General features: G+C 37.8%; 1 protein-coding gene across 1 annotated transcript in view; it reads left to right on the forward strand.

The window, feature by feature from the left end:
- The window catches only part of LOC126234468 (cardioacceleratory peptide receptor-like), a 311,883-nt gene that overhangs the window by 247,212 nt on the left and 40,565 nt on the right, over positions 1 to 24,106 (forward strand). Inside the window, exon 5 of the mRNA XM_049943159.1 lies at positions 2,904 to 3,092. Within this exon, the coding sequence (XP_049799116.1) occupies positions 2,904 to 3,092 (189 nt within the window). The remainder of the gene's footprint in view (positions 1 to 2,903; positions 3,093 to 24,106) is intronic.

Below are 24,106 nucleotides of genomic sequence, written 5' to 3' on the forward strand. Positions count from 1 at the left end.
CACACGATGTCGTCATTCCAGACGACGTCACTGCATTGAGAGCGATATACTGAATTTGGTCTACTGATAATCTCTTAAGCTTAAAATGTGATCAAATATTCCGTTGTCACTCATAATGCTGGAAAAGAGTTTATGTAGTATTGGTGAATGCTTTCCGGACGTCACACTGCACTACAGACCTAACGTCAATTTAATGGCGAATTGTGAAATTCCTGAATCGATAGAACCATATGAGTTTAACACGAAATATACTTCCGGAATCCTCGCTCATTTCCGCAGGAACAACGTCCCCGTATCCAGCGTTCGTGAAAAAGGGCAGTCAAAGCTTATTCATAATTCTATAGGAAATTGCCCTTATAGTTTTAAGGGTTATACACAACGGAATTATCCCACCTTGTGTGACATGGGAAGCGTACCATCTCTAATTACCTGCGATAAACTAACCATAGAAGGAGCCTGTACTCTTTTCGTTATGGGTGTACGGGTTGCTGTGACACTCTTCGTCCTAACTGGCTGCCGGCAAGACTTGTCTGAAAGATTCGTCTCTTTGTTATTGCGGTCTTTAGTGGCGCTCTCCACTTTACGGACGCTCAACAAAGCATTAAAAGCAGCCTGCTGGACAACGTCATATCTGTGGCTTAATTCTAGCTTTGTTGTAACGTACTTCCTTTTTTGTCATTTCTGCTCTCATTATCTGTTGATCTGGAACGGCAGCACCGTTGTGTACCTTGTAGCCTAGCAATGACATAAAGTAAAAACAAACTTCACATATTTTCAGCAAGTTGTCGGCGCTGAGCTGAAACAGCCGTTCCAGAGGTCATCGACAGCATCGACGTTCCGACACTTCAGTGGATCATGCAGAATTTTGCTATTTGCTTGGGGCACATCATCGCTAATTATGGCAGCAACATCGAACATGACATAACCTAAACAGAATATCTGTCGTGACGTTGAATGGGAGAGCTCACGACACACTTCAACTGGCAAAAGGGCTCCTGTTGTTCAGTTGCGAACACTTTACAATGCCTAGGGTCGAAACCCGTCATTTAAAATACACTGCTGGCCACCGTAAATGCAACACCAAGAAAGACAAGACGTAGCACAACAAAATTTATTTTGTAGATAACATGTTGACCAAGTATCAAATGATTACGTTTACAGACGTCTGTGACATGTGGTTCCTGCCAGAATCAGTAGCCAGAGTAGCCGCCATTGTTGGAGATCACCGCTGCCACACGTCTCGGCATTGAGTCAAAGAGACGTTGGATGTGTTCCTGGGGTACAGCAACCCAAGCAGCTTCCACACGTTGCCAAAGATCATCTGGTGTGGCAGCTGGGGATGTAATCTGGGTCACTCGTTGAGCAACCATGGACCACATGTTTTCTGTCGGCGAAAGATCCGGAGAGCGAGCCGGCCAGGGAAGCAATTCAATCTGGTTATTGACGAAGAACCTTTGGACAATGCGTGCGACGTGTGGTCGCGCATTATCCTGTTGAAATATGGCTGTGGCCGAGCCCTGAAGGTAAGGAAGGACAACTGGCTCCAGCACCTCGGATATGTAGCGCCGGCTATTTAAAGTACCGGCAAAGCGTACTAGAGGCGTGCGAGAGTAATATCCAATACCGCCCCATACCAGAATACCCGGTGCAAGACCAGTGTGGGGGTGCATAATGCAGCTGTCCAGCATCCTCTCTCCACGGTGTCTCCACACTCGAATCCGACCATCGTGGTGCTGCAGACAGAAGCGTGCCTCGTCAGTAAAGACAACGTCATTCCATTCTGCCGTCCACATCCGTCTGTCATCACACCATTGGCGACGGAGACGTCTGTGGTTCTGCGTCAATGGTAGACGAAGCAATGGACGTCTTGCGGACAGACCACTCTGCTGTAAACGGCATCGAATGGTACGCGCAGACACTGGATGATGCGTTACAGACGCAATGTGCTGTGCTATGGTTCGGGATGTCACTGAGCGATCCGTCACTGCCATGCGCACAATTTGCCTAACAGCACGTGCAGTGGTGCACCGAGGTGAATGCGATCGACCACGTCGGTCCGTCGTACCCTCCTGCATCCAACGGTCACATATCCGCATTACAGTTGTTTGGTTTCGTCCAACACGACTAGCGATTTCTCTGTATGATAGTCCACAATCTCGGTAAGCCACTATCCTTCCTCTGTCGAACTCGGATACTTGATCAAACGATGTTCGCTGCTGTCTACGAGGCATAACTGATCGTCTTGTGAAACAACCACAAGGTAAACACACGTGCCGAACATACACTCGTCGAAATCGCCAAGCCTTAAATGGCGCTATGAGGTGGCGCCACTGGCGCGCGTGATGTGCGTCTGCGCTGAAATTCTAATCAGTTGCATATCTCATCGCTGCAAACCTATGGTGTAAATTTCACTCGATTCGGATGCTTCCTTCAGGGTGTTGCATTTACGGTGGCCAGCAGTGTATTTGGTTCAACTGGAACAGTATGCAGTAAAATTAGTACTCAGCTACGGATACCCAGTGTAGGAAGAAAAATGTCAGACAAGGAAACAAAACAGTAAGTCTTCCCTGGTTCCCACAACAACCAGACTGTGGTCACTCTCAATAGGCAGAACTATTTCATCGTGTGCAACGGTGTGATCTCCCACTGATGACCATTCCTTGTTCATACAGTTCAATGCCTCGGAGAATTTAGACTGTTTCTTAAGCCAAAGTAGGATACAGACTGCGTGCCAAAATTGGCTGTAGCGTGCGTTGGTCGTATGGGCTGTATTACTTTGCTCAACAGCTGTAGTTGTGTATTCGTAGGGCGATGGCCTTACTGTTAGCGCAAGACAAAGTAGTTTCTCCACTACGCACAGCGTCAGATGAGTCGTGCTGAGAGCGGCGTGTCGTGCCCGACAGGTCGGCTGCAGTGCTGGATCGACTTCCCGCAGGCGTGGCAGTGGCAGCTGTACATGACCCTGGTGGCGCTGACGCTGTTCGCGCTGCCCGCCGTCATCATCTCGGCCTGCTACACCGTCATCGTGTCCACCATCTGGAGCAAGGGCCGGCACATGGCGCCGCCGCCCCCGTGCACCGACGCCAGGACCGGTAAGCGCACCACTTTGCTGGGCCGTCCTCATCCCAGCACTAGGCGAACAGCCTTCTCCTTAGGCTGTACGTCCGGAGCTTTTTTCCCTTTGTGATTGTGACACTACTATTTTGAATTAGCACTTGACATACACTGAGATGGCCAAAGTTATCAGACAGCAATATGCACATGTACAAATGGCAACAGTATCGCGAATGGTAATTGTACTAAGGCGATTCATGTGAAAAAGTGTCGAACATGATTATGACCGCTTGATAGGAAGTAACAGGCTCTGAACGCGGAACTGTAGTTGGGGCTAGAAGCAAGGGACATTTCATTTCGGAAACCGTTACGGAATCCAGTATGCCGAGATTCACAGTGCCAATAATGTGATAGGAGTACCAAATTTCAGGCATTAGCGTTCACCATGGATTACGCAGTGGCCGAAGAACTTCACATAAAGACCGTGAGAAGCAGCGCTTGCGTAGTCAGTGCTAACCGACAAGGAACACTGAGTGAAACAACCTCAGAGACATACGACGAACGTTTGCGTTAGGACAATGCAACGAAATTTGGGGTTGATGGGCTGTGGCAGCAGACGACCAAAGCGTGTGACTTTGCTAACAGCACCATGTCACCTGCAGCGCCTCTCTTAGGCTCGTGACCATATCGGTTGTTCCCTAGACGACTGGAAAACCGTGCCTTTCTTGGATGAGTCCCGGTCTCCGTTGGTAAGAGCTGACGGCAGCGTTCGAGTGTGGTGCAGTCCCGACAAAGCCTTCGACCCAAGTTTTCAACAAGGCACTGTGCAAGTTGGTGGTGGTTTCATAACAGTGTGGGCAGTGTTCACATGGAATGAAATGGGTTCTCTGATCCAACTGGAATTGACTGGAAATGTTTATGTTCGACTACTTGGAGACCATTTGGAGCCATTTATATACTTCATATTCCCAATCAAGGATGTCATGTTACCTGGGCCACAACTGTTCTCGAATGGACAGTTCGAGCGAACGATTTGGCCACCCAGATCGCCCGACGTGAGTCCCATCGTATATTTATGGGACATAATCGAGAGGTCAGTTCGTGTAAAAACTCATGCACGGCAACGCTTTCGCAGTTATGGACGGCAATAGAGGCAGCATGACTCAATATTTCTGCAGGGCAATTACAAAGAGTTGTTGAGTCTGTGCCACGTCGTGTTGGTGCACCAAGCAGGGAAAATGTAGGTCCGATACGATATTAGGAGATATCTCATGACTTCTGTCACCTCAGTGTAAATAAAATCTTCTCCATGGCTAGACCTCATTTTTCCAGAGGCGGGATCCGAGATTCTGGAATGTAGTTGAGGGTTTCACGATTTGAGTACCTATTCAACCTTCGCCGACTTTTTATTTCAGAATACCACTGCCAACTGTTCCTGTGAGTATTTGAAACCTTCAGTTTCCATTTTCTGTTTGTTTTTTAAGTTCTTCTCAACCACTGTAGCTTCACCTACAGCTGTCTGACTTACGTGGTGTATGCGGAAGAAGGCAGACAGTATCAGAAGTCCGCGACATTTCCGTACGTTACGATCTTTTGCCACCTCTGAGTTGACACTTTCTTAACCCCAAATATGTTTGATGAGAGTAATATCTGGCGAATCTGGGAACTAGGATATCGACCAAAATACCGATCATAGTTTGCAACGTTAGTTACTAGCTCTAACGTGAATATCTGTGTAATTACGATGTTGCAGTGTCTGCAGTCAATAATTAAGATATTGCAGTGCATGCATGTCATTTCATTCTACAGCTGATGGTAGTCCTTATTCACAATTGCGAATTCATTTGATGTGTTCCGCAACGGCTGTGGTCGCCGCAGCGCCTGTTCCTTTAAACTTGCATGCACGTCCAAAGGAACTTTGCATCGTAATCAGCATAACACAGGCGCTACAGTATCGTAATTATCTGCCGATGCCGCCAAGCGACTTTAAGTACAACGTCTGACCTGTACGGGAATATCCGTAATGGATGTACGAGTACAGGTCATAGACGCATGGTTGACGACATATGGAAGTTTGGGTGTAGCCGTGAGTCGTGCACGGATAGCCATGCGGTAGCCGGCACGGTAGCTCAGCATGTTCGGTCAGAGAGCTATCTCCCCTCTGTAATAAAAAAAACTGAGTGAACGGATCAAGAAACAACCTGAACTGGTGTCGTTGGACGTCCACCTCGAACGAGATCAGCATAAAAAAATAAATTGTAAGGCTACCACCCGCGATAAGAGGGAAATTCGGGTTCGAGTCCCGGTCCAGCACAAATTATCACTGTATTCACTCCGTTTTACAGCTGATGGTAGTCCTTATTCGCAATTGTGAATTCATTTCATCTGTATGATTGTTACTGTATTGCTCCACTAATGCAGCAGAATGCAATGGTGACGGAGATGGGTTGCAACACAGTTACTCAAATCCTTTATATCGATACAATGCTCACCTCTAGTTGGTAGTCAACCAGAGACGAATGATGAACTGAAATAAAACTTCGACCAGTTATTTTACTTTTCGTAATCTGTGTCAGCACTAAGTTCATCAATTAAAAACTACTTAAAATCAGATTACTGAATTTGACCTTGGTTTTCTAGCCACCTTTTGACCTTTCTGAAACAGAAAGCTATTAGTATAGCCGTTAGTGACTGGCCAGATATGTTACCGATCATCTATATTTCTTCAGTATTTGCAAGGAAAAGAGAGATGTGCCAGTTCCTTCTAAGTACGGTTTTTTCCGCTTTTGCTGAGTCGCTCCAGCCCCTCAGCGACAATGATTTCTTGTGCTCAAGTAAGCGACTTCTTAAAATTAATTGATTTTCTGCATATCTAATTGTGTCGTTGGAATAGTTGCTTATTATTTGCGCACATCTCGTCGTCGCTGTGGTCCTTGATCAGCAACAGGGCGTGAACGTTGCATTTGAGAAGCTTGACCCACGGTAAGGTATTCACCTAAGGGTTGCTTCACAATTCACCATTCGACATGCTACACATCCTTGCACTGGTGTATACTGATGGACGACGTCTTAGGGTCAACATATCGTCTGCTATGGGTCAGCATATGTGACATGAACCATGCGCACAGGATTACTTATATAGTTCACAGCATTGTGCCCTGCAGGTAATTTTGTCATAGATTAGCACCTATTACGCATTTCAGAGTGGCTTATTGGATGAACCATGGATCCAATCATATTGCTGTGTACTAGTGACTTCCTAAGATACTAAGGATGGCAACAGGAGAATACAAGATAGCCATGGCCATAACCATTTTAATAGTCACCAACCGCTGGGTTATCACATATTCTCCTCTGGTAAATTCGCTTTAATAAGCGAGTGTCTCTTTTTGATGGCCAGCTACACTGAAGTGCCAAAGAAACTGGTACAGGCACGCATATTCAAATACAGAGATCCGTAAACAGGCAGCATACGGCGCTGCGGTCGGCAACGCCTATATATGACAACAAGTGTCTCGCGTAGTTGTTAGATAGGTTACTGCTGCTGCAATGGCAGTTTATCAAGGTTTAAGTGAGTTTCAACGACGCGTTATAGTCGGCTACGAGCGACGGTAAACAGTATCTCCGAGGTAGCGATGCAGAGAGAAATTTCCCGTCCGACCATTTCACGAGTGTACCATGAATATCAGGAATCCGACAAAACATCAAATCTCTAACATTGCTGCGGCCGGAAAAATATCCTGCAAGAACGGGACCGACGGCGACTGAAGAGAATCGTTCAACGTAACAGAAGTGCAACCCTTCCGCAAATTGCTGCAGATTTCAATGCTGGGTCATCAGCAAATATTAGCGTGTGAACCATTCAACGAAACATCATCGATGTGGGCTTCCGGAGTCGAAGGCCCACTCGAGTAAACTTGATGACTGCCCGACACAAAGCTTTACGCCTCTCCTGGGCGCGTCAACACCGACATTGGACTCTTGATGACTGGAATCATGTTGCCTGAACGGAGGAGTCTCGTTTCAAATTGTATCGAGCGGATGGAGGTATACGGGTATGTAGACAACCTCATGAATGCAGGGGCCCTGCATGTCAGCAGGGGACCGTTCAAGCTGGTGGAGGCTCTGTAATGGTGTGGGGCGTGTGCAGTTGGAGTGACATGGGACCTCTGATACGTCAAGATACATCTCTGACATGTGGCACGTACACGGCAGAACCATAGAACGTGTCACAGAGCCAGCAGGATACGTGCGTGATTCGAAAGGCAGCGGGATAAATTTACCGTACTCCTCTGACCACCAAACTCCCCGGAATTAAACCATATCGAGAATTTTTGGGACCACCAAGATCGGGCTTTTCGCGCCATGGATCCTCAACCAAGACACCCAGCGCAGCTGACCACTGCACTGGAATCTACATGGCTCTACATCCCCGTCAGCACGTTCCATAACCTGGCTCACTCTCTTCCAGCACGTCTCGCAACGGTCCTCGCTGCGAAAATTTGTTATTCAGGCTTGTGAATTAATGTGACTGAACAGTGTACATAGAGACCCAAAGAGTCGTTTCTTCAATATAGTGGTGGAACTTGAAATTTTCGCCCATTATTGGAAGGATCCAGATAAACTGCTCAATTGAAGAAACGATTTTCTGATCCATAACTTTTTTAATACTTTATACCGGCTTATACGCGCTGTAACAGTGAAAGCGCTACTACGGTTGCTCCGGCCGGTGGGCTCAGCCTAGCGTCAACGAGACCAGCCTACCAGAGGAGTCCACGCTGTGCTTAGTGTGTTCCTGAGCCGTGGAACAGCACCCCCTGATGGAATACTCGCAGGAAAGAAGTACGCTAATGTGCAAGAACGAAGAAAATGTGTTCAAGACGTGATCTGTGAGATTTTTTTCTATTCTAGTTTTACTTTTGTACACTGGACAAAATTTTATTTTTCTAACTGTTTTGTTTTAACACAGCGACTCTATCATCTTGATTTATAACATATAGAGGAAGACACTTCCTAGTAGACTTGCCCACACTCTTTAATAATAACTGCCTGCGTGGTAGTGTGTACTTGCATTAGTGACTCATGGAAGCTGAACACTGCGCCTGATGTTTGCTCCCCAACTACAATATGTATTATTATTATTTCTACCATTATTACTATTGCTATTATTATTATTATTAGGTGCGATTAGACTCTCTTGGGGTATGCGAAGTTATTATTTTTCAATCTTCGGAATTTCCAAGCATCTCTCATTTTTTTTCTCCGTGGATTCTCTTTCTTTCTCCAGTGCACTTTGTACCTTGCCTGATGGTGGTATCATTCTCTGGCAGTACTACGTCCCATTTGCTAGTTTATAGTCGCGCTTTCTGTTTAGTAAGCTGTTAATACTATTTGACATGAAAAAAAAGTCGGAAGAGGGAAAGAGAGGCCATAATGATGAGATGAATGACGAAAATCGGCTAAACCTGTGTTTTACGCCTATCTCTAACACAAAGATGCCTGACCATGGAAAGATGGTTAATCAATTTTGTGCGTCAGTATTAACTTCGCAATAAAATGACGCTTTTAACTGGCATCTGGCTTTTGTTTTCTGGAAAGTGCTATGAGCACTTAAGGCTGCGACAATGGCGGCCGATCCATTGCATCGTCGTGTTAATACGACCAACAACGAATATTTGCTAAAAAGCATTAAAATATTAAATGAGGACAAGAAGTAAATTAAATAACACAAATGAATAAAGTAAATATTCATACTGTATCCCACCTCAGCTTATCTAACATCGTAAGAAACAACCTTTTATCACATCCGTTCTCTGAGAGGGCTAGGACAAAGAAAAAAGCCTAAAAGGTAGTAGTGAGACACTAGCATTTTTCATAAAACAAAGTTATATCATAAATTAGTCACAGACCATCTTTGGGAGTGGAGAACTGTGATACTAACCGTGAGAGTACATGTTATTATTCTTTTTTTTTTTGTCTCTATAGGTTTCTCTTGAAAAGTCTGATGAACTTCTAGAGCTCTTTCTAAATGATTTTTGTCCTGCTGGTCTCAGGGTATGGTTTTGAATTGTTCTTTGTACGTCGTAATTTTGTGACTGAGTCTTGGGAGAATCTTTGAATATGCCCATAAAATTTTGCTATCTTCGTTTTTTGATGTCTGCCGTGAGATTCGATAGTTTTTCTGATTTTTTTCAGGACTGGATTCTGTATCCATCTTCTCTTCTTTTCGAACCGAATATCTTTGTTAGAATATTGCTTTCTTCTTGTAGGATACCATACCTTCCAGATGACTTTTTATGTGCAGAACAAGCACTTCGCTATCATACAAGAATTTGCATGTCCTTATATTATTTTAAGATGTGTGAGGATGTTCTATAAAGAACGAAATCGATAATCATCATTAACAAAACTCATCGAACTACAACAAAAATTATTAGGAAACAATTGTCAAAGATATATATTTCTACTTATATTTCTACTTGATGTCATGGCAAGTTTCCATAAACAACGATAATGCTCTCGTTATTAAAAACGAGGTGCTAAATACCTTCATTTCAGGGTGACTGTATAGGAATTATTATTCAGAGATGGGCAATAGCACAAAAAGACGTAAAAAATATTTGGCTCGCATCAGTAGGCAGTGGAGACAGAATGGTGCATGAAATATGTCATGTGTAAAAACCAGTCTTTCATTTCCTATTGTAAGCCAGTAAGGTAAGAAGGTAAATTTCTGCGTTCTGGCCCTAGAGGCCCAATCGGGCTCCTCCGACCGCCGCGTCGTCCTCTGCCAATGGCATCATTAAATGCGATATGGGGGACATGTGGTCAGTATACACCTCTTTCCAGTTGTTTGCGGTTTTCTTAACGTTGCAACCGGTACTAATTGGTCAAGTAGCTCCCAAGTATGTCTCATGATGCTGAATGCACCCTGTACCAGCCCTCATACCAAGGAAAATATCTGTCCTTCCCAGGCCAATAAGCCGCGCCAATCATTCAGCTACGGACGCGGACGTGTGGTTTAAATAAACTGATATATGTTGGGGAGAAGACAGGGACTATGATAGTGGTTGCCGATATTTATTCTTATAGAGGTGGTCTGATGCAAAGAATAAAGATTAAATCTCTGAAGGCGCTTGAATGTTGAAGAGAATTATGGACGAAAGACTGCCATTGGGGCAGATATGAGTGATTCTTCCTGATTATCCGGACGGTAGTTTTTTGCCGAATTTGTGGGTGTGTAAAGGAAAGATCGGCACAAAACAGGTTCTAGAGGTTTGAGACTCGGATATTATGATGATGGTGGTATTAGAAAGGCGACGCGACGCAGAGGGTTGCCACCGTTACCAGAGCATCAGCCACAGAAGTGTTGCTACAAGTGGCACTAATAGGAGTCACTTAGGAACGAAATAAATAGGAAGTGCAGGGCAGCTAAGGTAAAATGGCTGCATGAGAAATGTGAAGAAATCGAAAAAAAATTGATTGTCAAAATATAGCGTATCGAAAAGTCAAAATTATAAGCATGGGCGAAAACATAAAGAGTTCAGTGGGAATTCGACCGGTAAGTGCTGAGGAGACAGCAGAGAGTTGTAAGGGTAGATTGAAGAACTCTATGAGGGGGAAGAAGTGTCTCATGAGATGACAGAAGAAAATGCAAGAGTCGAGAAGGAAGAGATAGGGGTCCAGTATTAAACCACAATTTAAAAGAATTTTGAACGACTCAAGATCAAATAATGCAGAAGGAATAAACAACATTTAATCGAAATTTCACAAAGTGGCAAGAAAACGACTATTCACGTTGGTGTGTAGAGACTGGAAATATACCTTCAGATTTGCGGAAAAACATCATCCACACAATTCCAAAGACAACAAGAGCCGACAAGTCCGAGAATTACAGTTAGCTTAACAGTGCATGCATTCAGGTTGTTGATAAGTATAATACACATAAGAGCGGAAAAAATTGAGGATCTTTTAGATGACGAGCAGTTTGGCTTTGGGAAAGGTTAAAGCACTAGAGAGGCAACTCTGACGTTGCGGGTGATAATGGAAGCAAGGCTGATAAAAAATCTAGACACGTTGATAGGATTTGTCGACGTGGATAACGCTTTCGACAATGCAAAATGGTGCAAGCCGTTCGAAATTCTGTGAAAAATAGGGGTAAGCTATAAGAAAAGATGGGTAATATACAATATATACAAGAACAATAAGACTAGAAGACCAAGCACGATGCGCTTGGATTAAAAAGGCGTAGTCTTTCGTCTCTACTCTTCAATGTGAACATCGAAGAAGCAATGATGGAAATAAAAGAAGGATTCAAGATTGCGATTAAGATTCAGTGTGACAGGATATCAATGATAGGATTCGGTGATGATTTCTTTATCCTCAGGGAAAAAATGGAATGAACAGTGTAATGAGTACAGAATATGGATTGAGAGTAAATCGAAGCAAGACAAAACTAATGAGAATAATTACAAAAGCCAAGAGGGAGCAATACGACTAGAAGACCAAGGTCGATGCGCCTGGATTAAAACGGCGCCGGCCTGAATGGACGAGCGGTTCTAGGCACTTCAGTCTGGAATGGGAGAACGCTACGGTCGCAGGTTCGAATCCTGCCTCGGGCATGGATGTGTGGGATGTCCTTAGGTTAGCTAGGATTAAGTAGTTCTAAGTTCTACGGTACTGATGACCTGAGATGTTAAGTCCCATAGTGCTCAGAGCTATTTGAGCCATTAAAAAGGCGTAGTCTTTCGTCTCTACTGTTCAATGTAAACATTGAAGAAGCAATGATGGAAATAAAAGAAAGGTTCAAGAGTGCGATTAAAATTCAGGGTGAAAGGATATCAGTGATAGGATTCGGTGGTGACTTCTTGATCTTCAGGGAAAAAATGGAATGAAGAGTGTAATGAGCACAGAATGTGGACTGAGAGTAAATCGATGCAAGACAAAAGTAATGAGAAGTAGCAGAAATGAGAACAGTGAGAAACTTAACTTCGGGATTGGGGATCATGAAGTAGACAAAGATAAGGAATTCTACTACCAAGGTAACCGATGACGGACGGAGGAAGGAGGACATCAAACGCAGACTGGCGATGGCAAAAAGGGCATTCTTGGCCAAGAGCCCTACTACTACCGTACATAGACCTTAATATGAAAAAGAAATTTCTGAGAATGTACGTTTGGAGCTTAGCATAGTATGGTACTGAGACATGGACTGTGAAATAATCGGAGCAGAAGGGAATCGAAGCCTTTGCGATGTGGCGCTACAGAGGAATGCTGAAAAACGGTTGAACTGATAAGGTAAGGAATGGGGAGTTTCTGAGCAGAATCAACAAGGAAAGGAATATATGGAGAATTTGGAAATTTGTGGTAAGGTCGTATGGGACCAAAATGCTGAGGTCATCGGTCCCTAAGCCTACACACTACTTAATCTAACTTAAACTAACTTACTTCTAGATAAGCTCAAATGGTTTAAATCGTATCTAACTGGAAGAATGCAGAATGTTGAAATAAACGGTTCACATAATATGCAAAAAACTGGTGATTTCTCAACCTGGGGAACAATCAAGAATGGGGTGCCGCAAGGTTCGGTCTTGGGTCCTCTGCTGTTCTCAATATATATTAATGACTTCCCATTCTATATTCACGAAGATGCAAAGCTGGTACTTTTTGCCGATGATAAAAGTATAGCTATCACACCCAGCAGACAAGAATTAACTGGTGAAATTGTAAATGATGTTTTTCAGAAAATCATTAAGTGGTTCTCTGCAAATGGGCTCTCATTTAACTTTGACAAAACATGGTACATACAGTTCCACACAGTAAATGGAATGACACCATTAATAAATATAGACTTCGATCAGAAATCGGTAGCTAAGGTAGAATATTCAAAATTTCTAGGTGTATGCATTGGTGAGGGTTTGAACTGGAAGAAACACACTGAAGATCTGCTGAAACGTTTGAGTTCAGCTACTTATGCTACTAGGGTCATTGCAAATTTTGGCGATATACATCTCAGTAAATTAGCTTATCACGCCTATTTTCATTCTCTGCTTTCGTATGGCATCATATTCTGGGGTAACTCATCATTGAGTTAAAGAGTATTCATTGCACAAAAGCAAAAGCATCAGAATAATTGGTGGAGCTCATCCAAGGTCCTGCAGACACTTATTTAAAGAGCTAGAGACTTTCACTGTAGCCTCACAATATATATATATATATATATATATATATATATATATATATATATATATATATATAGGGTGTTACAAAAAGGTACGGCCAAACTTTCAGGAAACATTCCTCACACACAAATAAAGAAAAGATGTTACGTGGACATGTGTCCGGAAACACTTAATTTCCATGTTAGAGCTCATTTTAGTTTCGTCAGTATGTACTGTACTTCCTCGATTCACCGCCAGTTGGCCCAATTGAAGGGAGGTAATGTTGACTTCGGTGCTTGTGTTGACATGCGAGTCATTGCTCTACAGTACTAGCATCAAGCACATCAGTACGTAGCATTAGTGTTCATCACGAACATGGTTTTGCAGTCAGTGCAATGTTTACAAATGCGGAGTTGGCAGATGCCCATTTGATGTATGGATTAGCACGGGGCAATAGCCGTGGCGCGGTACGTTTGTATCGAGACAGATTTCCAGAACGAAGGTGTCCCGACAGGAAGACGTTCGAAGCAATTGATCGGCGTCTTAGGGAGCACGGAACATTCCAGCCTATGACTCGCGACTGGGGAAGACCTAGAACAACGAGGACACCTGCAATGGACGAGGCAATTCTTCGTGCAGTTGACGATAACCAGTAGATAGTATTTGGGGTCACCGCCCCACCCCACCCCAATCTCAAAAACATCGATAAAATAACTCGGAAAATAGAGATAAATGCAATATTTTTGTTCCTAAAAATGAAATACAATACAAAAACAGTAAATTTACTATAAAAACGGCATATAAAACACAACTAATAAAGACGAACGGTACAAAGATAACTTCAATGCCACTGTCTCAAAAACATCGATAAATTAGTACAGAAAGTGGATGTAAATGCAATATTCTGTAAGTAATAATGAAGTACCAGTATTTACTATAAAAACTGTATATAAAAAACGACTAATAATGAAATTTAGTACACAAATTTTTGTCTACAATTTGTAATGTCCGTATGGTAATATCTAAGCTATTATGGTTTGAGATTCCTTTAGTTTTTGAAGCACTTCGAATGGTTTCATGTCTAAAAATTGTTGCCATGTTTCTCTGTTACGTTTTGTGTTATGTACTTCTATCTGATGTTCGATATTTAACAGATCAGCTATTTTTGCAATAAAATATTTGTATGGTATTGTCTTATCTTTGTAAAAATAATCAAACACATCAAATAACTCTAAAATACGACCCATTTCATTAGCAGTAAACATGGATACTGTAGCACCATCTTCTATAGTTTTAAACAAATTTTTAAGTGGTTACAAAAATATTTAAATCTATATATTTTGTTGTTATGTAGCTTTGGTTTATCAGGATAACAATTGTAACACCTAGTACCATTACTACACCATTCATAACAATTTTATTCGAGATTTGTCGATGTTTTCTGGAGCAATACAGCATAGATCCTGCCTCTGTGGTGCCTCTCACTCGTCTGACTAGCAGGCGGAAATGCAGATACAGATAAAGCCAGCTGCCTGCTATTAAACTCCGCCTCCAGTTATCAAGTACCGCCTCTTGCTGCTTTGACCCCACCTCTTCCTGCCGTCTCTCTCTAGCTGGCTGTTTGCGGTCAGGCTATCAGAATGCTTCAGGAAGTGTGCTTCAAAGCGTACTACCTCCTTAGATATTCTACCAGCCTGTTACAGTAACTGACTTTTCAAGCTATATTGACAATTTTAGTACAGGTTTTCATTCATAGATGGCACTGTGGAAACCTACATGTACATTAACACGGGAACATGCATCAATTTACTCGTTAATTTGTTTCTAAGATTATTCGAGTGTTCACACTCACATTTCCATGTTGTTTGTCTTTCATTGCTTCGAATAAAGTACAATAGTTGGAAGGATATCATCTATTTACATCCAAAATAAACTGTTGAAAACCATGAAAAGTATGACCACCTTCATTAGCAGATACCAACTATATATACAAGCTCGAAACAGTATACTCTTGCCCCGGTGGTGCCTCAGCGCCGGTGGTGGGGGACGCCCCAGAACTGGGTGCAGTCATCATCGTTTTCATCACGTCGCTGCTGTCCGAGGCTCTGCCCCCTCAACTAAAGATGACGGGTAACAGATGCCAGAAGGCAGCTCCCATCAATACATTGGATCATCGACCTGGCTGTGGACCTGGACTACGAGTGGAACTTCAAAAAACCCTAGAGGAATGAGTTGAGAAAGAGAGAAACATGTAAAAATCCCTCCGGGGTTTCCTTCAGATGGCGCCGAAGGTTTTGCAGTTTTTGACAATGATTTTTTTTATAAGTTGTCTCCTTTTTTTCTGAAAATGTCAAAGCATGACATTAGTGCATCAATAAGTGCATCAATTAATTTTCGTATTTTTTCTTTCATTATTTATAGGCGATTAAAAATTCTCTGTCAATATTCTATGTTGTGCATCATAAGTGAGATTTTTCATTCCATGCATGACTATGTATGCAAGTGTATCAGCTGGTATTTTATCATTAAATGTAGCACATAACTTCATTGATGTTTTTTGTGTAGCTATTACATTTTTTCTACGTGACATATTAATCACATAGATAGGATAGTTCGTTACAAAGTTAAATGGGTTTACATCAACATCAACATTAACATATCCTCTCTTTTTTTGTGTGACTCGCTTAAAATCACGAAATGCATCATAAGCTTTCAGAAAGTTATTTGGCGGATCTAAATTCCACCTTTCCTCTGGGAAAATTTCGTTTCTTCCATTTTTCAGATATATATTCTGTAGTTTAACATGGTCAAATAATGAAGAGTCAACTAACTGATTATTTTTACGATTCGTTTGATATACAACAAATATCCAGTGAGGCATATCAAATTCCATTGAACTGTAATAATTTGTGATGTCTAATACGAAATTTGTCTTACCACTTAATCCAGCTACTTCTACAGTTTGCAGTTCACAGAATGATATCGGAATTTTTGGGTATTTCAACATAATTTCACGTTGTTCAAGTTCATAATTAGGTTCAAATTTCACAACTGGTACTCTAATTTCCATATTTTCTACTACAATTTTACCTTCAATTGGAAGTGTATCTTTTATTTCAACTCCAGAATTATTATAATCAGACCATCTAAGAATAGAATCATTTGCACTTGATGACCATGTGAAACATACAGTAAGATCACCTTCAAACATAATTTCTTCGTAATTTTTAAAAAATCCACCTAATTTTTCTAGAGGATACGGTACTTCATTTTTCTTACTTTCTATTTTACCATTGTTAATTATATGACCTTCCATAGAAATTTTATCAGCAAGAGATGAAGTCAATTGCATCAAAACAGTTGATTATATAAATGGATGTTCTATTCTAGATAAAATATTATTTCCTTTTTTAATGGTTATAAAGTCAAATAGCTTTACAATATAATTATCAATTAGCTTTTTATTTGATTTTCCATCATATGTTGGATAATCAGTCGCATCATTTTTAGTAATACTAAAATTCATGTACAATTGAGCACAGTGAGGATGTAACCAACCATCACCAACATGTATATTAATTTCTACATCTTTATTAGGAATATTTAGGTTATTTTTTGTTTTCTCATTCACTGGGAATGATTGAAATTGATAGCTTTCAATTTCGTTCATTTATTAAGAATAAAAAATTTACAGTTACAGTAGCACCATTGAAATCGATTATGTTATCATTCTCATCTGTTATTGTTACTTCTAAGTCCTGAATTTTATCATGAACTGGAACAAATAACGGATGCTTTGGTTCATAAATTATTGGTGCACCAAATTCAGCACTTGGCTTAAATGAAGCGATAATATTTGTTTCACGATGAAAATGATCAGTATGCTTTACATACATTCAATCAGCTAGATTAAAATTTACATTTATTAATTCAAATGGAATAATCTTAGGAACATCTTTAGCAACAGTTTTTTCGTTTGCATTTATAGTCTGATTACTAAATCCTAACAAACTTGATATATTATCATCTTCTTTAATGTCCATATACAGTTTAACATCACTCTCAATTGTAACTCTATTTAAAATTTCATCTGCTTTGATATGTATATTAGGCTTCTTTGTATGAACATATTTTTCCAATCTTTCTAAAGTATATTGGCCAGTTGGAATTATTATTGTTTCACCATCACAGTATAATTTATTATTTTTTGTTGTAACATTTGGGGTTAAAAATGTAGTATAAAATCCAACCAATGCTACACTTTTAAAGTTGTCTCTTATAGGAACAGTTAATCTTTTTTTGAGTACTGATGAATTACCACTCAGTTGAATTATTCTACTCATTTATTAGTAATTAAATGAAGACAGATTGGGAACCAAAAATACGAATTCCAGAAAAGAAATCAAAAGCTAAGCATGGTAAATTATTACCTAATTCCATTAGATGTGCTATTATAGGACCTAGTGGATGTGGTAAAACAACATTAATGATCGATAATTATATTTTAGCACCAGGATGGTTAAATTGGAACAAAATTAATCATCTGTACATCTATTCTAAAAGTCTAGATCAGCCAAAATATCAACAATTTATTAAAAAATGTAACAAAATTGAAGAATCAACAGGTAACTCATTGGCATCATTTATTATCAACAATGATGAAATTATACCATTAGATGGATGTCAAGACAATTCACTTGTAGTATTTGATGACTTTATATTGGAAAATCAAGATGTTGTAAGAGAATATTTTACTAGAGGTAGACACAAAGGAGTAGATTGTTTTCACCTAGCTCAAACTTACTCAAAAATACCAAAACAATTGGTCAGAGATAATCTTAATTTCTTAAATATTTTCAGACAGGATGACACAAATCTAAATCATATTTATCACGAATTTGTTGGTGGTGATGTACGATATGATGAATTTAGAAATATGTGCAATAATTGTTGGAATGATGATGGTTTTGGTTTTATAACTATAGACATGACACGTAAATCAAATGATGGGAAGTTCAGAAATAAAATACAACATTTCATAAGAACATAAACGTAAACATAAACGTCAAACATAAACGTTAACATAAACATAAACATCAAACATAAACATAAACGTTAACATAAACGTTAACATAAACAAACGTCCAACATAAACGTTAACATAAACATAAACGTTAACATAACATAAACGTTAACATAACATAAACGTCCAACATAAACGTTAACATAAACATAAACGTTAACATAAACGTCCAAAATAAACGTTAACATAAACATAAAACATAAATGTTAACATAAACATCAACGTTTTTATGTTCTATAAATGTTTACAAAATATGATCCACAGCTTCTTAAACAAGCAAAACGAAATAAAAAGAAACAGAAAGAATTAAAAGAAGAATTTAAAAAATGGAAAAGACAACCCCGTACAGAATATGAAAAATATAAGAAAGAAGATCAACCTGTTATTGATGCTATAGAACAAGTAAAACAAGGCCTTGAAGGAATAGGTGATAATGTTCTGAAAGCTATTGAAGAAAATCGGGAAGTAGAAAAACAAATGATTCCATATCATAACTTTCATCAAGGATTTAATGACATACCACAGATTAAACAATATGATAGTTATAGTGATTTAAATGAAACAGAAATTGATGATGTTTTAAATAAATATGAGGAAGAAAGAAAAAATAAGAAAATGCGTAATAAAAATGATGATAGCAAAGGTAAAATTATAAATGTAAGTGAAAAAATGTTAAAATATATCAATCATAGTGAAGATACAGTCTTTGGATTAAGGCCAGTTGGTATGTTTAAGTATATTGGTAGTTTACCAGTAAAATTTGATGGAAATAAATTAATTATTGCTGAAAAAGAATATGAAGCAACAGATGGACTGCTGACACTTTTAACTAAAAAACACATTACCATAGATGACTTGGGTACAAAATTTGATGGTGTAGATTTATCAAATTATGCAAATATACTATATGAATCAGGTGCACTATATTCTGATAGAAATCCAAATAAAGTTAAATCTAGTAGAGGTATCAAATACAATAATTTGATAAAAAATATTCTTGATGACTATTTCCCGAAATTTAGAAGACCAACAATAGATTCATCATCAGAAAACGAAAAAACAGGCGAAGGATTTGTCAAAAAATATACTGAAAAACCAGTTGAATATGTTTGGATGAATGATGTACGTGAATTAATCGATAGATTAACAGTAATTAATGGAGAAGAAATGGCTGGTAACAACAATTATCATAATGAAAAAGTAGGAATAACTAAAATGTTAACAAATAAATTTAATGATTTCATCATCAACAATCCAAAAGGAATTCCATACTTGATTCGATTTTTGAATAATTTACAACACACTTTTTGGCAAAGTGAAAAATATGGTAAAGGATTAGTGAACACTTTGATTAACAAACTTCCATTCGAAATGCATCTTCCAGGTTATAATTATTGTGGACCAGGTACAAAATTAGATGAAATATTAGCACGGGGTGATAAAGGAATTAATAAATTAGATGAAGCATGTAAACAACACGATATTGCATATAGAGATCATAAAAGTTTAGAATCTAGACATATAGCTGACAAAGAACTTCAACTAGCTGCAAAAGAAAGAATGCATGCTTCTGATGCTTCATTTGGTGAAAAACTTGCCGCTACAGCAGTCAGAGGAATAATGTATGGCAAACGAAAATTAGGTATGGGCATTGATGTTGATGATAAAGGTTGGGGATTATGATGTCGCCTAAATTTTAATCTATATAAATGAATAACTTATCAATTGACTATACTTTGCTACCTAGTGGCAAAATTAAACCAAAAGCACTTAAAATTAAAGCCAATAATGAACAACTACATAGCATTGATCAATTTTTAACTGATGTTAAAAAAGGAAAAAAGAGAAAGAAACTGGTGGAAGTTTACTTATTACACTAGGTATTCCAGTTGTGAAAAAGATTATTGAATATTTACAGAAAAAGAAACAAGGTTCTGGTTTAAATCAACATGAAGGTGGTTTTCTACCTTTACTATTTGCAGCATTAGGAGCATTGGGATCTTTAGCGGGTGGAGCTGCAGCAATTACAAGTGATGTTCATAAGAAGCAAAAAGATGATGCAGAGTTAGCTGAACAAAAGAGACATAATATGGAGATAGAGAAGAAAGGTACAGGGTTAAAAAAACGTTGCAAAAAGTAATAGATAAGTATCCTAATGCATTAAGTAATTTTGATATAGAAAAACTAGTGAAACAATTAAAAATTAAACACTTTCGTGGTGTCTTCATGATTGATGAATTACCTAACAAACCAAATACAGTTGAATGTGGAATAGTTAATTTAGACACATCTGATCATGTTGGTACACATTGTATATGTTACTATAAGAATAATAGTAAGAAATTGGTGTTTGATTCATTTGGTGGCAATGTACCAAAACAACTAGTTAAATATTTAGGTCAAAATGCATTGTACTTCAATAATCAAAGAATCCAAAATTTTAATGAAGTAGTATGTGGTCATTTATGTTTATTCATGCTAAAACTACTATCAGATGGTTATAAATTCAGTGATATTTTGAATCTAATAAATGGACATTTTTGGAAATAAAATACCGAGAAAAATAAAATCAGAAAACATTAACAAAAATCAATTAGAATCACTAAACTCAAAATTGGATTCAAAAATTATGAATTTAATTAAAGAATTTGAAAGAGAACCGACTAACATTTTTGGGGTTACTAAAAAATATGTCACTTTTAAAGGTAAAAGATTAGTAAACATAAGTGATTCAATAAGTGGCTATGAAGCAGTTACAAAACGATATTTAGAAAAAGTCTTACAGAATAATGTTACTAAAGCTGAATATACAAGTATTCTAACACAATTTAGTAACTATTACAATAAGAAAGAAATAGAAAAGTCTTTTTCAGATTATATCCCAAAGTCAGATATATCACCATACCTAAATCAAATAAATAATCTTCAAAATAAAATCTGTGACAAACAAACAATTGATTTTACTTTTCTGACTGGTAAAGAAGTAATAGAACATCAATTTCAGTATGATGTAAAAATTAAGAAAATTATTATATCTGGAGCCAATATACAAGGTGAAGTGTATCCTGTCAATTTTTCAGTAAAAATTAAAAGATCTAATGGTAAGATAGAAAATGTATATACTAATCAACTAGATAATGTACATGAAATTAAATGGAGAGATAAATTGTTGATATCTCTAAATCAAGCAGTTAAAACAGTACCAGTAGATGTACAAATATTTTTATTTGGTGAATTGTTGTTAGAAGGAGAAAACTTGGAACCATAAATAATTTTTGCCTATATAAATGAATAATCACATTTACTGTTTAAAGTGTAAAAAATTTACAGAAACCCACAATCCTCATAGAGCTATAACAAAGAATGGTAGACAGAGGATTGAAGGTCGTTGTATAATTTGTAAAACAAAAAAGAGTAAATTTCTTAAAAAAATTTTGTAGGTGAAGGAATAGAGCCTAATATTCGTGAAGAAATAATTAATTGAACTACATAAACCTATGAGAAAAAATTACAATAGAAGAAAAGTGGTATCATTTGGGATAGATGATTTATGGCAAGCTGATTTAGTTGAAATGGATTCTGGGAATTTGAAAGGAATTTCAAAAATAAATAAAGGCTATAAATATTTATTGACTGTAATTGATGTATTTTCTAAATATGCATGGGCTATTCCAATTAAGGATAAATCAGGTGAAAATGTAGCAAATGCATTTGATAATATATTTGAAATTAGATCACCAAAAAATTTACAAACAGATAATGGAAAAGAATTCTATAATAAAGAATTTCAAGAACTAACGAAAAAATATAAAATTAATCATTATTCAACATTTAGTGAATTAAAAGCATCTGTTGTTGAACGATTCAATAGAACATTGAAAGAAAAAATGTGGAAAAAATTTAGTCTTCAAGGAAATTATAAGTGGATAGAAATTGTCTCAAAATTAGTAGATGAATATAATAATACAATACATCAAACTATAAAAATGAAACCTATTGATGTTAATGATAAAAATTACAAACCTAATGTAACTGTTATGTATCCAACTAAAGCAAAATATTCTATTGGTGATAAAGTTAGAATAAGCAAATTGAAAGGAATATTTGAAAAAGGTTATACTGCTAATTGGTCTACAGAATTATTTGAAATTGAAGATGTTATATATTCATATCCAATTACATACAAATTGAAAGATATTAAAGGAAATTATTATGAATATGAACTACAGAAAACAAAATATCCAGATGTATATCTTATTGAAAAAGTGCTAAGGAAGAAAGGTGATAAAGTATTTGTAAAATGGTTAGGATTTGATGATTCACATAATAGTTGGGTAAACAAAGGTAATGTTATTTTGTAGATACAGATGTGAGTTTCTTGTGAATTTGTGATTTTTCATGTCGTTTAAGTTTACACCTAGCTACACTTCTACCACATTCACATGCAACTTTTTCATACATTTTATCCTTATTAATATCATTATACCTCTTAGTATAATAAAAGGCACACTGTTTACATATATTGCGATGACCATCTTTTCAAAATTTATCAGTATGAAAATCATTTAAAATTTTTTCAGTTTTACATCGACTACACTTTTTGGTAGTATCCATTTATATAGCAGAAAAATTTTCAAGTTTATGTAATGTATTGTTTAGTACAATTATTAGTTCTGATATTATTGCACAGTCTATTCCAAATAACGACAAATCTGTTGTACCAGCACTTATTACCTTTTTTGTGAATTCATTATATTCATAAAATGTCTCATCTTTGAAAAAATACAACATCCCATTAATGTATCTAAACACTGAAGTTACACCAGATGGTAATCCTGAAAATTCTCTACTTATAATACCACGTACTTTATATTTTAAATTACATTCATCCAACTCAGCATAGAAAAATTCATTAAAGAATAAAACTGTTTTACCCGAATTTGTATTGACTATACCATTTAATTTGAAATTATTACGTAAACCTGTACTAGATAATGGTTTTGGATATCCTGAAATTAACTGCAATGTCCCTATATGCATCATATAGATCATATTATCAGCAAATATTACAACCTCACCTCCAGGTCTTTGATAAATTCCATCTATTTTTTGTAAACCATGTGGTAAGAAGTTTAGCCAATTTGTTATTAGTTTCGGGTTCATATCATTACCAATCCATACCCATTTCTGATAAAAGATATATAACATTCCATTTGAAAACAATAAGTGGTCGAAATATTTGCTTTCACACAATGATTCAGCTGGCTCAATTGGTGTAGATGATGTAGGAAAACTTACACTTACTTTTGGTGTAGTAGTCTGTTGTGATACTTTACCATATAAGTTTGAATAGCTTCAATATCATCTTGACTCAATTCTAAATGTGATCCATTATAGTACGCATACATCATTGAACCATAAACATCAGAATGTTGTAAACCTAATGAATGACCGATTTCATGCACTAACACTTCAAATAGATTTGTTTGATGTTTTGGTGTATTTTTATCAATTTCCAAATACCACAATTCATCATCATCCATATGTATTTCTACAGGATTATTATTCATATCTGGAAAAAATGCATGGCCTAACACATTACCTTTTCCATCTAGGTCTTTTGAACAATGGATAGTTTTATCAATTTCATATCTATGTTTTCGTCTTTTACTTGTAATTAAGATATCAGGATTATTGCTATCATGACGAAACTGAATGTCAATATATTTTTGCCATAAACTAAATGCTGCTTCTGTTACATGTAATACCTTTTTAGTAGCACCTTTATAATGCCATTTTATATGTTTCTTAT

Source organism: Schistocerca nitens, chromosome 2, assembly GCF_023898315.1.
Source record: "Schistocerca nitens isolate TAMUIC-IGC-003100 chromosome 2, iqSchNite1.1, whole genome shotgun sequence".
Taxonomy (NCBI): Eukaryota; Metazoa; Arthropoda; class Insecta; order Orthoptera; family Acrididae; genus Schistocerca; species Schistocerca nitens.